Genomic DNA, 16,276 nt, shown 5'->3' on the forward strand with positions numbered 1-16,276 from the left:
GTCACAGCCCAGGAACTTCCTGCAGCTGGGAATTGTGCTGCTGAACCCCTGAGCTGGTGGCCTGTGCCCTTGCCAGCTGAGGATTAGGGACACCACTGCAGCAACACAAGGGCCACCCACAGCTGGGACAGTCCCCTTGGAGGGTGGAAACAGGAATCATTTGGGATCCCTGCCCCCTTCTCACTACAACAGCCTAATGGAGATGGAACACTGTGTGGTAGGGTGTAGTTTGCGGGTTTAAATTAAAATCTGTCCCATTTCAGCTGGGAAATTGAAGTTGAACCCAGCTCTTTCCAAAGGGAGTGTCTTCATAATGATCTGAGAAATACACAGAGCTGAAAAATCTTGGCATGTCTCAGTTTACTTGCATTTATGTGCAGTAAATCAAAATCCTGAATCTAAGCTGGGATAATATTAAATACTACTACTATTTGGGTACAGCCAAGTGTAAATACAAAGATGGGAGTTGTTGGTTGATTTCCCCTGCCAGTGATTTGTTAGGAGCCAACAAAGCAAAATGGGAATGGCAGCTGCTTTCTAAAGTCACTTTAAGGAAAAAAAAAACCCAAAACAAACCATTATTTATTTTGCAACTTACCTAACACTCCTAAATTCTCTGTCTGGAAGATCTTTTGTAGTGGAGGGATGTAGATAACAGCCAGCTGTCCCAAAAATGACCCAAGCACGGAATACAAGAACATGCGGTTTCGGAAAAAGCCGATTTCAAATATCAACTTTGTCTAGAAAAAGGCCAAAAAAAAAAGTTAGAAAAGTAACTTTTCCCAATATCTGTTGGAGCTAAATGTCACACTGCTTCTTTACATTTAATTTCCATTACTTTTTAAGTTACAGAAACACAAACTTAGAGCTATGTAATTGAAAGTGTAGTTGCACTTGAACTCTGATGGAAAATTTTATCCATATAAAAAGATGATAAAAATCATACTACTTTAAATATCATTAAAAAAACCCTTACTATGCAAAATGCTGGTATTCTAATGTTTAAGTTTGTGATTTGAGACAAGAAATTACTGCTGACAGAGCCATCTCACCTGAGAGCGACACGTCAGGGCATTGAAGAGGTCAAAAAACACAAAACAGGTAAAAGTCATCGTTGTGGTTCGAGGAGTTATGCCTCCTTTTGGATTCTAGAAGCACACAAAAATTCAGGGGTTAGTTTAACCTTACAAAAATATGCCAGTTCAATAGAAGAATTAAACGTTCTCTTTAATGAGCCCAGTCAAATCAAAGGGTAGTAAAACAAAGGAGTATATCTAGTTCTAGTTATTAGAGGTGGCATTCAGTTCTCTCTGCTAATTTTAAAGTTTATGATGTTATCAACTGTATTTTAAATTCTTAAACTGATGTGGACTTTGAGTAAAGAACATTGTAAATTAAATTACTGAAAGTACCAACAGCAATCCATTGTACCTGGCGTTTTCTGCTGGGAAAATGGAAAGCTAGAGGTGAAAAGTCCCTTAAAGTATTGATGTAACATCAAGTAATAGGTTTCCCATCCTAGATTGGAAGGACCAAATTGGAGGTAACAGAGGGAGGCAGGAGCAGAGCTGGGAGCTGACCCTGCTTTCTCAGCCCTCTGTCCACCCTGATCCTTCCCTATGGGATGGGTTCAAGAAAGTCCTTCTCAAGTCCTTCAGAAACTGCCCTCACTTCGTGCTCCACCCACCCTGATGGAAACAAGATCTGAGCGCAGATTTCCCTCACCTCCTTCCAGAACACAAAGAGGGTTCCGCTGATGATGATGAGTGCTGACATGAAGATTTTCAGGATCAGGGATTTGCTGAGGATGGTGTCTGTGATGCACCGGGGGGGCTGCTTGATGGTGTCCCTGTCAACAGGTTCAACCCCCAAACTGCCTCCAAGAGAAGTGGAGGATGTGTTAATTAAAGCAGGATGGAGCTGGAGGATGCAGTTCTTTGGAATGCAGCATGAATATTCAAGCAAGGTGACATAAGGACCAACATTAAATCATCAGAGCAGTATCCCACCCCAGAGTGAGAGCTAACTGTGAGAGTGTGCTGTAATTGTATTTAGCTGTAGTTGTAATTAGCAGTTGGATGAGGTTCCTAAGTCTTGTGATTTTGGGGCATATCCCCACTATTCCCTGGCCATTTTACCAGCAATTGATATTTTCAGGGTAACAGGCCATTCCTAGCAAAAAAATGGAACAGTTCAGAGATTCCACCATAAAACAGGAAAATACAGAAAACTTCAAGTAAATGTGAAGTGCTTTTTTCAAGACCAGGAGGGAACAAAAGTGCAGCTCATTGAGCCACTGATGATGACTGATGAGGAATCACAACAGTTTGTGTTCCTAGGCCAGATTCAGACATATTAAACCCAGGATTACTTTGCTCATGGGACTCTTCCATACCTCTGTGCTGGTGGCCCATCCATGATGATGTTGATCCATAAGATCTGCATAGCATTGAGTGGATTTGGTAGGTTGAGCACTGTTGACAGGGTAATTAGGCTCAGAGCTGAAATACTCCTGCAAAGCACAGAAGAATATTATTCTGCAGGGCTCACCCCGAAGGTGCTTTCACAGGAGCTGAAGCAAACAGGAACTTACGTGCTCAACTGGAACCGGACAAAATTTTTTATGTTGTAAAATATTCCCTTTCCCTCTTCTATTGCATTCCTGGAAGGGAGAGGGGAGTTCATTAAGTCAAGAGCACTCACACTGTTTTACACTGAGCTCCCCGTGACACTCAAAACACAAATTGTCTTTTGTAGCCCTTATTTCAGTGGAAATTCAGAGCCCAGCTCAGGAGGTTGTCAGTGCAGCTTCTCACTTAGAATTCCTCTATCAAGGAGTAGATCTGAAAACCTGGGTCATGTGGCCAGGTTCTGGTTCATAAAGCAGGCCTGGGCCCTATTTTTATACTCACTGTACCCTGCCCACTCTCCTGTTGTTATGAACCAACAGAGCATTGCAAATGATGTTTTTCCTCTCAGCTTCCTGGATGAGGCAGAGTACGAGGCAGAACCGTAAAGGTTGGAAAACTCCTCCAGGATCACTGAGTCCAAATTTTGACCAGAAAACAAAGCTCTGATCTACCCAGCCTTCTAGGTGCTCTCAGATCCCCAGCTAGCTACAGCAGTGAGAAAAGCTTTCAGGTGAAAGGTGGCTTGGTCAGCACCGCTTGGAAGGAAAGTCTTTGTGCAACCAAAGACGAGTCAGAGCCACCCTGGGGCTCTCCCATTCAGGAACTTCCATTCACACAACTGGCTCTCTGCAGTGGGCAGCCAGAAAAGAGCTGAAGAGTGAGAGAAATCTCTAAACCTACATGACTTTTGAGAAGTCATCATCCACCAGGATCATGTTGGCAGCCTCCTTGCTGACGTCTGTCCCCGCTTGTCCCATGGCGATCCCGATATCCGCGGATTTCAGGGCCACGGCATCGTTGACACCATCCCCTGTCATTGCCACCACAGCACCAGCCCTCTGCAAGGCCTGTGGGCAGAGCACACAGCACAAACAATCCGTGTTGGCAATTTCAGGGTCTGTATTTGCTTTGCTCTTTTTGCTCTGAAAGGTCAGAAGCTCTGCTTGACTCTGAGGGTAAAACACACTCGGCACCACACTGAGGACAAAACTCAGACCAACAATTAGGAGACTGCTTTTTCAGGAGTATAGGGAAACTCACAGCTCCAGCAGAAGTTAGCAGAGGGTAATACAACCCTCAGAAATGATTCTCCTGATGTTATACCTGCTAATACCTCACTAGTTTTTTTACTTCTGTATGCGCAGGCCCAGACTTTCAAGAAAAACCATAAAATCATAAAATAAAAAGTTGGAAAGGACCCACCAGGATCATCAAGTCCAATTCCACAGCTAATACTTTCAGAGAAACAGTGCCAGTGCTCTAGCTGGGGTTTTACATTTCTTTACTTTGAGCTGATGCTGCTGGGGTAGACCAGATCATCAAGATGTCCCTCCCCCTCGTTTTTGTGAGCTGTACAATGGATTTCAGAGGCTCTTAGTACCTTTATTATTTTTAATTTGTGTTTTGGACTTGTTCTGAAGAAAATGGAAACCTGAAAGACAAAAAAAAGACAAAATATAATCTTGTATTAGATGGAAGTTATTTGAAATAGGCTTTTTTATGTAATCAAAGCCATTACATTTTGGACAGTGGAGGAGAGTTCTGCCTCTGCCAGTTGGTCCAGCTCTTCCCCAGACATGGCTTTCAGCTTCCCATTGCAGAGACCAATATTCTGTCCTGCAAAGAAAAGAGACAGCACTCTAAATATTAGTGGATTCTATAATCCTAGCAATGTTATCTGTGTATTTTAAGAGCCTTACACCGAGATTTTGCCATTTCTGGTGCTAAAATAGTGGAATCTATTTACTGGGTTTTGGCTCAGAGTTCGTAGCCGCTCTACACTCCATTTAACATTCGTTTCAATGCAAAAGCAAAAACTCAGTGACCTTTAAAGCCTTTACTGCACACACAGGAATGATGCTAAAGTTGGTTATTAAGGGATAAAACACTTGGCTGATGTGACAGACATACCACAGACCCCCAGGAAAGCTGACAAGTTTGGTACCTATAGCCACAGCCGTTTCCAGGGCGTCCCCAGTGACCATCTTCACTGCCACACCAGACTCAAACAGCACTTGAACAGCTTCTCTCACTCCAGCCCTTGGGGGATCAATTATTCCAACCAGACCTAGAAATGTTAGCTTGCCAAGTTCTGGACCTGAAGCCAAAGCAAGGACTAGTAACAGAGGGGAGAAAAAGAGGACAAGAGTAAATCGTTAATGATGTATTTACATGCTTTAAAAGGAATATTTAGAGAAGATATAAAATTGCCTGTTTCCAGCAGAAAAAGTCATTAAAAGCAGATCTTTAGTCATTGCAATCAGATCTTATATAGACAAAAAAATTCAGTCCACTAAATAATAGTTTCTCCGAATTAGAGCATTTCTGTTTGACATGTTTCTTTTAGGATTTCCTTCTTTCTCATTTTCAGCTGTCTACCACATCTTCCCTAAATGCAGATGGATTAGATCTGGACAGTATTATATTAAACCAGATACTATTAAACTAGTAAGTTAAACAATAGCATTCCTGCAAAAACTTATACTTTTTTTAAAACCTAAAAATGTGAAATGTAAATTCAGTTACAGCAGTGAAACTCCCATCATGTAAACGTGCAGGCTCTGAACATTTTGTCTCTGTTCCTGGTGCACAGCCGTTAGCATTCAATCATCCTTAAATCACTCAAGGATATTTTGCCAGGGGTTCATGTCAGTGTTGCCTTGATGATGGAATCAAAAGCTGCAGCAGCTGTCTGAGTTAATCACTTCCCTTCACAGCAGTAATTTGCCATTGCCACGAGGGCAGATGATTTGGATACTGTAAATCAAGCACTGCACAGGAGTTCCTAACCACAGGACACAGGGTGGGAGAATCTGTCCATTAACTTCACCATCCTCCAGATCCAGCTGCCAAGGCTTGTCCTCATCTCCTTACAAGCTGGGAATGGTGTTTGTGTCACTGTGTGAAAGTCTGAGATGTTCTGAGGGGATGTTTCTGGTGATGAAGGAGGTGACACGTGTGTAAAACTCCTGTGGGCAGTTGGGATCAGGAGATTGAGAGATTTGGGCCTAACAAAGGATTGAACCGAGCTTCAAACAGAAATCTCAGCGCCCAAATCCGTGTTTGGAACTGCTTTCAGAGTGGCTTTTTGTTGCTGTCTTCTCCAAAACCAAAACTTGGTGGAGCAGTGCTCAGATTGGACCCAGCACAAAGCTCTCCAGCGCATCACCCTGAGCGTATCCCAGACAACCACAGCACTCCATGGAACAGAAACATTCACATTTCCTGGGCTTATTTTCAGTTCCTTTCAAACTCATTAATTTAAACCCAGCAAAACAAAACAAAAAATATCATCTAGCAGACCTAAGACACAGCCCTTGGCACTCTGGCAAATGCTGGGAAGAGATCATGAAAGTGGTCTTAAGAACTCAGGGCTTTAAGGTGAAACAAGGGAGATGTAGATTGGATATTAGGAAGAAATTATCCCCAGTAAAGGTGCTGAGGCCCTGGCAAGGATTACCCAGAGAAGCTGTGGCTGCTCCTGGATCCCTGGCAGTGCCCAAGGCCAGGCTGGATGGGACTTGGAGCACCCTGGGACAGTGGGAGGTGTCCCTGCCCATGGCAGGGGTGGGAATGAGATGAGCTTTAATGTCCCTTCATCCCAAACCAGTCTGTGATTCTGTGAGGACTGAGCCTCTGCCCATCCTAACCAGGACAGAGCAGGGAAGTTTTAGGCCAGATAACCTGTAAGCTTAAGGACTGACCTCGAAGTCCTGAGGAGCCCATCCGCTTTTCTTCCTGCTGGTAGAGGGCTTTTTGCTGGGGCGTGAGTGACAACGAGATGCCACCACTGTTGTACAGGGTGCAGTGCTGGATGACTTCTTCAAATGCTCCTTTCATAAAGTAAATATCCTCCTGATCCTTTAAAGCAAGGAGAGAGTACACTTAATCTAAGAAGAGGAGCACATTTTAAATGAATGAGTCTCTAACTGTAGGGTAGAAAAGATCCCGTTTCCTCTTTTACCTGTTTCAAGAGATGCCCAGGAGCATGTATTATGGATAGGATGGGATATTTTTGCTCTGGCCATTTTTCATGTTCACTCCTCACAGACAGCATGGTAATGAAAAGGTTGGTGAGTTTTTAAACCAGAGCATAATATCAGCCAAAATGAGCTCCTTAACCCAGTAAGGGATAAAGGGCCAACCTCTTGTCCCAAACACCAGACCTCTCTCTCCCTGTCAGTTATCTCTGAAGAGCTTTTGTTTTCCTGCTCGAACCACTGTATGAGAAGTATTCCCTCCTCCCATTCAAACACAGTTTTGTGAGCTAAAAATCCACCCAAGCTGGGAATTTTGAGGTTTGTTCCATTTTCTCCCGACATAGTTAACTCCTGAAAACATTATTTGCTGAGGAGATACCATTTCATGCCCATTGTTGAGGTGCACAATTAGAAACACGAAACCAGCCCCTGCCTCTGTTTGCTTTACCTGATTTTTCAGTGTGCATTTCACAGCCATCCACTTCTGCTCGGAGCTGAATGGAATTTCCTTCTTTCTTACATAAATGTCCTTTATGTCAGCTAATTCCATCTGATGCAAGGGAAAACAAAAAGAGCACTGCAAGGCTGGACACTGCCAAAACCTGGATATATTTTCCATATCATAAGGATTGACTGCTGACTGTGCCTTTCCAGGCTGTCAAATACCACAGAGCTCAAGAGAAAACACGAGGAGAGCAAAATTCATATTTTAAACCAACATTTTTTTCCTTTTGGTGTGCCTGATATGGGATAAATTGAACTGGCATTTTAATCAAGCTTCAAATGCCATAAGTTTTTAAAGAATTAGTGAGCTGCCCTGCCTTTTTGTGAGGCTTTGGGTCAAAGGAGGATCAAGTCCATTCCCTAAACCTATGGGAAATCAATGGGTGCAGCAGATTCCTGGGTTTCTTTTCTGGGTTATTTCCCAGCAACTCCACTTGAAAGAAGAAAGGAAACAGAAGATAACAGAATGGTCAGTCGTGGATGTGGTTTTGAATTTTTTCCTGATGAATTACACTCAGAAAGCAATTCACAGCAAAACCTTTCAGTCCAAATCAATAATCCTGCTCCAGCAGAGTGTGTGGGTGTTCCAGGTGAAATGGGAGAGACTGGAAGCTGCTTTTGGTTACCTTTGTCCCCAGCTCCCACCAAACCCAAACATTAAAAAGTAGGAAAGACAGCCTCCCTCATATTCTGCTATTGCTTGGCTACTGAATTCCAGAGCAGGAGGAAGGTTTTGACTCAGCATTTGGGGAAATGAAATGCCATTGTTTAAAAAGAAAAAATTAAAAAATGGGTGATTTCACTGCTAGAGAGTTATGAGCTTTAAAAGCAGGAGGTCAGACCAGATGTTTGCAGGGGCATCATTTCATCAGGGACCTCCTGTGCTTCACAGCCCACCCAAGGGCTGAGGCCACAGGCTGGGTGACACCGAGGAGGTGACACTTGAGGTGTGTCACAGCTCTGCCTGCGAGTGTGAGTGCAATATTCATAAAAAAAACATCTTGTTTTACATAATCATGGCTAGGAAAAAGTAAAAGCCAGCAGATGACCCAAAATGAGGGTGACCCTCTGCCATGCAATCTGTTCCTGCCCTTTTCAACTCTTCTTTTCCTGCTGGAGACTCTTCACTGGCACGTGCAGGAAATATAAAAAAGGCTGTCCTGTCTGAGCCCAAAAGAAATGCATTACCCAGCCTAACTGCAGGATTAACCAAACAATGACTGCTGTCAGCACAGGAGCTCAAGTGTTTGCCCATGACTAAAGGACAGGTAACATCTGCGACCTTGGGCACAGGAGACAAGCGAGGACTAAAACCGGTCTGGGGAATTTAAAGCAGTCTCACTCTGCTGCCAGACCTCACAAATCCAGCTTTTGTTTATTTATTTATTTGAATTGCAGGAAAAATGTTAAACTCTGAGGATCTTACCTTCATTGCCAGGGCAATGAGAGCTCCTTCTGTGGGTTGTCCTATCACACTGTTTTTCCTGATCACGGCGTTATTGACCACACAGCCAGCCTGGAGAAAGGGACAGGTTTGCATGAGCTGGTTTTATCACTGCTGAAGTCACAGTTTTTTCATCTATTTAAATGAAATGATGGGAGATTGGGGAATGAAAGGAGCCACATCCCAAAAGTTTTAGGAAAAGGTTTCCCCGCAGCAGCATCACTTGAGATCAGTCCTTGTGTTTTCTAAAGCCACTTAATCCATAACACACACCAGTATTTTGGTAAAATGTTATGCTTTGGATAAATTAACATCAAGAAAACATGAGATACAGCTAATGAGCTTGATAGATCATGAAAATGAAAGCTCAGTCTCTCCTCCTATTGTTTGTAATGTGCAGTATGAATAAAACAAGACCTAATCTCCATTTGAGATTCCAGCTCAAATCATTTCACCAACCAAATACTCACTTTAGCCTACAGCTGAATGTTCAAAATTTTATGTAAAGCTGACACGAAACCCAGAGAACATCACAATAAATTTATAAACTGACTGTGTAGCTGGCTAATGTCTAGAAACTGTGCACATTAAAAACCTGAACATGGTAAAATGTATTGGTCTGTCTTCTGCTGGAATTGTATTTTTACCCAGAGTATCATTGACTCCTGAAGCTGATGGCTCTGGTCTCTCCATGTCTTGTGATCACTGCCTTTCACTCCTAAGCTTCAGGAATAACATCACACTCAGTCTTCCCATGAGACTGTTTTAGCAAGACAGTCCATTTTAGAATTACAAAAGTGTGGTTTTTTTCCCCTAATTATCCAAAGTTATTTGTGCAACTAAAATTGAATGTGACTAGGATAAGGTGGTCCATAATTTGTACTTACCTCTACGAGTTTCCCAATGGAGATGTTGGAGAACTCTTTAAGGATCTCCTTGGATGGCAGAAGATAAACATTTCCTTCTCCATTGTAGCCCACCCCACTGACCTGAGGGAGGGAGACAGAGATGGGAAATTTCCCCTTTCCCAGGCAGGGCTGGACCAGAGATGTGTGCAGGGGGCTGCACTCCAGAAAATTTACATTTTGAAGGAGTACAGTGATTCTTCTTTCTCTCTCAAAGCAATGCTTAAAGGAAAGGCTTCAGACAGTGACAATAGCACATTAAAATGGCTTTTGGGCGACAAAAGGAGTCAGTTTGTCCTATAGGGAACTTGTTTGTCGTGATTCCAGAAGTCTCCTGCAGCTCAGGGGAGAAATGCAGACCTTTGGCAGCAGTGGGTTTGTTCCCTGGGTTTGTTCAAGCCCTGCCCTCCTGCTGACTGCCCTCTCCCTGCCTCACTTTTTGCATTTTCCCTCATTTTGCACATAGAGGAAGGAACCAAGCAGAGAAGGAAGCTGCTCTTACAATAAATATTCCTACAGGAGATGGGCCAGTGGCAGGTTTCAGTATTTATAAGAGCTGCAGGGAACAGCAGATTATGGCAATGAACATCTCTGTGGTACCTGAGCGGTTTTTATACCCTCAGCCCCACCTCTGCTTGTCCCCAGGGCTGCAAAAATCCCTTCTCTTTATGTAACATGCTTGGTTTGGGGCTGGCCAGCCTCCCTCATTTGGGTCTAAGCAGCCCAAAGGCAAATTGAGTGCTGCTGGGTTCCAGCAGGAAAGGCTGGATTAGCTCCTCATCCGTACCTCAGCCTGGCAGCCGTCCGAGGTCAGCAGCCGTGTCACCGTCATCTCGTTGGCAGTCAGGGTGCCCGTCTTATCCGAGCAGATGACATTGCAGCAACCTGGGGCAGGCATGGCTCTGGTCAGAACTGATAGATAATGCAGCCCAACAAGCAGATTGAGAAGAAGGAACGCAGGTTTCACTAATTTTGTTTAAACTGCGCCGGGGAAAGGGAGAAAAGATCAAGGAATGCATGAGCTCCCTGACAGGGAAGGAAGGGGTTTGAGCACACTGGGGCATTGTGAGCATCACTTGGGTGTGAGGTGTGGCAGGGCACACCTGAAGAGGGTCACATTGTCTTGGTCAATGTTCCTGAGTGGCAATATCACACAACAGAGCAGCTGCTGTGTCCCAAAAATACAGATCCAATTCCCACTCTGCCAATTAAGCCTTGTTCCTGGAAATCAGGAATAGCAGCCCTTCCCTGCCTCAACCTCAACCATCAGGAGATGGCTGAAAGACTGTTACAAAAAATACTCAAAGATGGGCATCTAAGAGCAGAAACTGCCCCTTTGCTCTGCTTTGTGCCAGTCCTGATCCAGTAAAGCACTCTTTTCCAGAGCCCGTTTACAGAACACCACAAAAGGGTGAAGTAGCAGAGCCACCACTTTGCAGATAATTTCATCTCCCAGGAAGGGGAGAAATTAATACAAAACAAGAGTCAGGCTCCAGCTCCCTCCTGAGTGTGAATATCTTCCCTGGCTCTGGAGGTCTTCACAGTGCTCAGGCACAGACCCCATCAGCACAATGACCTCCAGGAAAAAGCCTGGAGAGAAAATAAAGCAGATTGGGCTGCAATGAAATGAATCGCACTTTGGAAGGATTAGCTGAGAGCAATATCTAATTTTTATATAAATTGAATAACAAAAATAACAAAAAAATAAATTTAATTAAATAAATAATTAAAAAATCATTAAAGAAGGATTGTTTTTCTCCTTTTCAGAAGTCTGACAGTTTTGGCTGTGCCTTTTCTGCACCTGCAGTTCCACCTCTGTGGGTGCAGCCCTACCAGAACGAATTCCCTCACGAGGGAAAAGCTGTTTCAGATATCCTGGGTCAGGGCAGAGACAATAAAATCAGGGTGATAGGATTCCTTAACTGCAGAACAAACAAGGGCAGCTCAAACAATAGCAGTGTTTCCCAAGAGGACAGGTTTTAGCTGCAGGATCTGGCCATGCAGCAGATTTTGGGAGGTGCAGGGAGCAGGTTTGGTATTTATTGTGCATTTAATGAGTGGTGCTAGACAGACACCGTGTCTGCCCCTCCAGATCCCTGCTACCCTGAGCCAGGGCACAGCAGCCAAGCCTGGAGTACAGCAGCCTGGGAGTAAGGGACAAATTAAAGGTAAGGGGAGGTGGAAGGACAATTCCATCCCGGTTTGTTGTGCCCTGCAGCTGTGAGGATGTGCTGGACGCCTTCTCAAGGTCCCCTCTGCTCCTCTCTCCGTGACTCTTTGGATATCAGGGAGATGGCCACCCAGCCTGCAGAGGGATAAATGGCTTTATTCATGCTGCCAAGCTTGACTTGAGGGGCTGGGAGGTTTTTTATCTAAAAAAACTGAGGAAGTGGACAAGGTGGATCTGCAGGAGGATCCCAGAGCATGGAGAGGAAGGAGGAACAAAGATTTTAACCCAATGTGTGTCTGCAGAGGGGCTCTGCTTGCTGTGGGCTGGGTTGCACCATTCCAAGCAAATGTTTGTGTTCATACCACCAAAACAAGGGAAAAGGGTGAGAAACACAGGGTAGAAAACGTATTTAATTCTGAGTGGGTTGCTCTGTCCCAGTAAGCCTGTTCCCAATTAATATTTCTGGATGAGACCAAGGCTCCTGAGGCCAGCCTGTGGCTGTCCAGCTCACATTTTGGAGCCTGGCAGGTAACCAAGCCCTGGGGCCCCTTTGCAGCCTTACCTAGGGTTTCTACTATGGGCAGCTTCTTCACAATCACCTTTTTCTTGGCCATGCGCAGCACTCCCAGCACCAGGGTGACGGTGACCACGATGGGAAGGCCCTCGGGGATGGCAGCCACAGCCAGGCTGGGGACAGCAGAGACACAACAGCCTCAACACGGGGACCAAACCACGAGTACTGACCCAAAGGTGCCAAAGGGACATTCCCAGGGCTGAGTTTTCCTGAGGGTCTGAAGGGGATAACCACTGGGACCCCTGGCACACTGCAGACACAAAAGTGGGATATTTATCCAGCCCTTTGACCTTTTCCTGGATGATTTTGACAGCGAGGTTATTTTCCTTCTTTACATCGCCAAAGAGCAGTAATTTCTGGCTAAGCAGGGATTTAGAGGCTGGATTTAATTTCATTTATTTAACTTTCTGAGGATGGGAGTTGAATATTCCTTGGCATCAGGGCTCACATGTTAGCCACTGTCTCCTGGCCCTCACCTCCTCTCTTACCCCACACTGGGGGGTCAGAACCAGCTCCCCAAATGTCCCCACCAGCAAAACCTGCAACACCTGATATGCTGGAAAAATCCAGCCACAGTCTGTATATTCAACATTAGCTATTCTTTGGAAAACTCTGAATGCTTCTAGGCATGTGCAGAACGAGACCTTACAAAACCATAATCTGCCCTCCAAAACTCAGGATTAACCACTTTTCTCTGCCACCACATCCCCCTGGGTGACAGGAAGGTGGCACTGAGTCACTTTGGCTTCTCTGTTCTTTGGCTTTCCACAGAACACTTGTTGTTTTTAAGAATTGATTTTAGAGCCATGACAACACCAACAGGTTTTATGGGCACTACTGAAAACACATTTTTGTCGTGTTTGGTTAAGAAGATGTGCATGTTTTTTTATGCTGTATGAGATGTGCATTCCTTTCTTGGGATGTAAATCCAGTAGGAAAAGAGTAATATTTTCTGCTGGTACACTCCCACTAAATTCATAGCACAGATAGGAAAGGGCATTCACAGCAGGATGAGGGAGAGATGCCAGTGAAGATTTTTGAGGTAACAGTTTACAAAATTAAATAAACCCACAAGCTTGGTTTTGTTTTTCTTCACTCTGTTTAAACCTCACATTAATTTTGCCAGTGCATGAGAAATATCTATTTATGAAAAGTTTTACTCAAGATCTCATATGTGAAATGTCCATTGTTTTGAACAGGGAATTCTTTGGGACATTTTATTGGAAATCAAAGAGAAAAGAGCTCTCCAGTCCTCACCTGACTCCAATGGTGAACATGCTGAGGAGACTCTTCCCCTGCCACCAGCCAATGAGCATTATCAAACCTGGGGGGGATAAATGATCTGATCAAAAAAAGAATTTCAAAAATCCCTAATGTGTTTTAGCTGCTGTTGTGAAACCAAACTGCAAAGCCCAGGTAAGCCAGACCCACGAGTGCTTTTGGGAGAGCAGAGGGGTGCCACAGCCAGCTGTGCCAGTGTGAGCCTGGCACCCCACTCACCAATTATCCCAAAGGAGAACAGGGTGAGCTGCTTCCCCAGCCTGTCCATGCTCTTCTGCAGAGGTGTCTTGGGAGTCTGGAAAAGTCAGATTGCTGGTTCTCCTTGGGCTGTTGTGTGGGGTGAGGAGCTGCTCAGCCCCGAGTGAGTGACCCACACTGGCCTGGCTGTCCATACCTGCTGCCTGCAGCTGCCTTGGGCCCTTCCCACCCTCGACCCTTCCCTGCAGACACTTGTCCCTCACTCACATTTTGTGGCATTTTGTGGCAGGAGCAGGACTGAACACAGTGCATTGAATCCTGCCACTGCTCCTGCCCACAAACTTTCATCCAGGACATCCAGAATTTCCCCAGACAGGAACTGTGTTACCTCCTCAGCCTGCATCATCTTGAACACCTCGCCAAACTGGGAATTTTCACCCGTGCCAATAACCACGCCCTGATAAAGAGAAAAGAGAGATGGAGGTGGAAAAACCCAGAGGACCCCAGGCTGGTTTGTGTTGGAAGGGACATTAAGCCCATCTTGTTCCACCCCCTGCCATGGGCAGGGACAACTTCCACTGTCCCAGGCTGCTCCCAGCCCCATCCAGCCTGGCCCTGGCCACTTCCAGGGATCCAGGGGCAGCCACAGCTTCTCTGGACAGCTGTGCCAGGGCTCCCCACCCTCCCAGGGAAGGATTTCTTCCCAATATCCCATTTAACCCTGCCCTCTGTCATTCACCTTTTCCTGTCACTCCATGCCCACACCAAAAGAATCTGTAATTAACACTCAGGAAATGATCAGTGATGTCAGGACTCACTTTTCCCTTCCCGTACCGCACCAGGGTCCCCATGAAAACCACATTGCTCAGCGTGGTGATGTCCCCAGCTTCCAGCAGCACACCGTCAGTCTTATTGCAAGGCTCAGCTTCTCCAGTAAAACTGGATTCATCCACCAGCAGATCTGTAACCTAATAATAAAGACACATTTCTGGCACTGTTAAGACAAGGAATTTCCCAGCCAGGCTCGTTTGCAGCTGTATTTACCTCGATGAGCCTGAGGTCTGCAGGAACCCTGTCACCCACAGACAGGTAGATGATATCTCCAGGCACCAGCTCTCGTGCTAGAAGGTGCTGCAGTTTTCCTTCCCTTAAGCTGCACCAGGCAAATGGAAAAAAGGAGAAAGGGAACCAGACTGTGAGGTTTTTATTCCTTCTGCAAGCTTGGGAATGTGGCTGGCAAGAGAGCAAGAGGCCTTGCCCCAGAGAACTTCCAATGTAAATAAGAACAGAAAATCTTCATACCACTGAGCAGAGGATTATGTTCAGTTTGGGCTGGGTTTTAATTCATAAACAGATGGGCAGGTTATGGGTGATTTACATTTCAGAAGTGACTTCAACATTATACAGTAGAGGAGCAATAAGAAGTTGTGCTTTCATGCTTTAAATAATGAATTGCAGATTCTGGAACCTAAAAAGAGGCTTTTTAAAGCTAGAATTACCCCTGGCATTCCACTATTGCATTCAAAGTGGAGCCTTCCAGGCAGTTGGATGCTCCTGGTGGCCTATCATAAATAAACAAAGAGCCAACAGTGGGGTTTGTAAGCTCCAGGGTGAACTTTGGACCAGAGGAAAACCCCACACCTCTTTGGCAGGGCAAGGCTTCTCTGAGCCTCACAACTTATTTCTATTGGCTGCAATAAAACTGATTTGCAAAGACACAAATAGGGAAAACTTTTCTTGTCATCTTCAGCACTGATAACAAACATCAAAGCTGTGGGGAGAGCGGTGTCTGAGGCACCCTGCAGCTGCTCCATGGGCTGTGACCTGGCTGTGCCTGTCACACGTGTGTGCAGCACAGGTAGGACAGGAACCCCATCCCACCTGCACTCAGGGGCTGCTTTGTGCCCATCTCTTGGGGGGAAAAAAATACCCTAAAACAAAAAAATATGTACACAGGTGAGGTTTTTCCTGCCCAGGCAGACAGTGACACACAGGGTGCTGCAGGGATGTACAGCAGGATTTTTCTGGGGCCCTCCTGTCTCTTAGCATTTATTCAATTCCACAGAGTGCCTACTCCTTATTTCTAATTTTTCTAATTTTTTCCCTAATAATTAAACAAATAATCTCTGATCAATACTGATTATTTCATCCCTTTTCCCTGTGACCTGGAGCTGCTCCCATTCACTTTGCCACCCCTCCCGAAACCGGGTTCTTCTCATTATGTGCACAACAGCCTGGAATAATTTTCTTCTCCTGCTTGTCCTGCCCTCTCAGCCCCACTCCCTGCTGACCCCCTGCTGCAGCCACGTCTCACCAGTTGCACTCGGGGGGCACCAGCTTGTTGAGCTCTTCCAGAGACTTTTCCGAGCGATATTCCTTTCAAAAGGACAAGAAGGAGGAGTTAGAGGAGAGGTTTCTCTCCTGGCAGCCATGGCCACGGAGCAGAGCCCTGCAGAACCCACCTGGATGAAGGCCACGGTGACCACGATGAGCACAGCCTGGGAACAGAGGGGAGGTACACGTGTGGGCACTGAGAGATGGGCTGGGGCCACCAGCATGGGGACAGGGGACAGGGGACAGCCACCATGGG

General features: G+C 45.4%; 1 protein-coding gene across 1 annotated transcript in view; it reads right to left on the reverse strand.

Annotated features, from left to right (window-relative positions):
- The window catches only part of ATP2C2 (ATPase secretory pathway Ca2+ transporting 2), a 25,202-nt gene that overhangs the window by 517 nt on the left and 8,409 nt on the right, over positions 1–16,276 (reverse strand). Inside the window, exons 5-26 of the mRNA XM_015640274.3 lie at positions 16,149–16,184; positions 16,001–16,062; positions 14,731–14,839; positions 14,505–14,654; positions 14,075–14,143; positions 13,708–13,783; positions 13,465–13,531; positions 12,196–12,320; positions 10,251–10,348; positions 9,446–9,547; positions 8,541–8,630; positions 7,059–7,160; positions 6,335–6,491; positions 4,576–4,746; positions 4,150–4,247; positions 4,012–4,062; positions 3,312–3,478; positions 2,594–2,662; positions 2,396–2,512; positions 1,726–1,873; positions 1,053–1,148; positions 599–740 (exon numbers count right to left, since the gene is read on the reverse strand). Coding sequence (XP_015495760.1) covers positions 599–740; positions 1,053–1,148; positions 1,726–1,873; positions 2,396–2,512; positions 2,594–2,662; positions 3,312–3,478; positions 4,012–4,062; positions 4,150–4,247; positions 4,576–4,746; positions 6,335–6,491; positions 7,059–7,160; positions 8,541–8,630; positions 9,446–9,547; positions 10,251–10,348; positions 12,196–12,320; positions 13,465–13,531; positions 13,708–13,783; positions 14,075–14,143; positions 14,505–14,654; positions 14,731–14,839; positions 16,001–16,062; positions 16,149–16,184 — 2,302 coding nt within the window. The remainder of the gene's footprint in view (positions 1–598; positions 741–1,052; positions 1,149–1,725; positions 1,874–2,395; positions 2,513–2,593; positions 2,663–3,311; positions 3,479–4,011; positions 4,063–4,149; positions 4,248–4,575; positions 4,747–6,334; positions 6,492–7,058; positions 7,161–8,540; positions 8,631–9,445; positions 9,548–10,250; positions 10,349–12,195; positions 12,321–13,464; positions 13,532–13,707; positions 13,784–14,074; positions 14,144–14,504; positions 14,655–14,730; positions 14,840–16,000; positions 16,063–16,148; positions 16,185–16,276) is intronic.

The sequence above is a fragment of the Parus major genome, chromosome 11 (assembly GCF_001522545.3).
Source record: "Parus major isolate Abel chromosome 11, Parus_major1.1, whole genome shotgun sequence".
NCBI lineage: Eukaryota > Metazoa > Chordata > Aves > Passeriformes > Paridae > Parus > Parus major.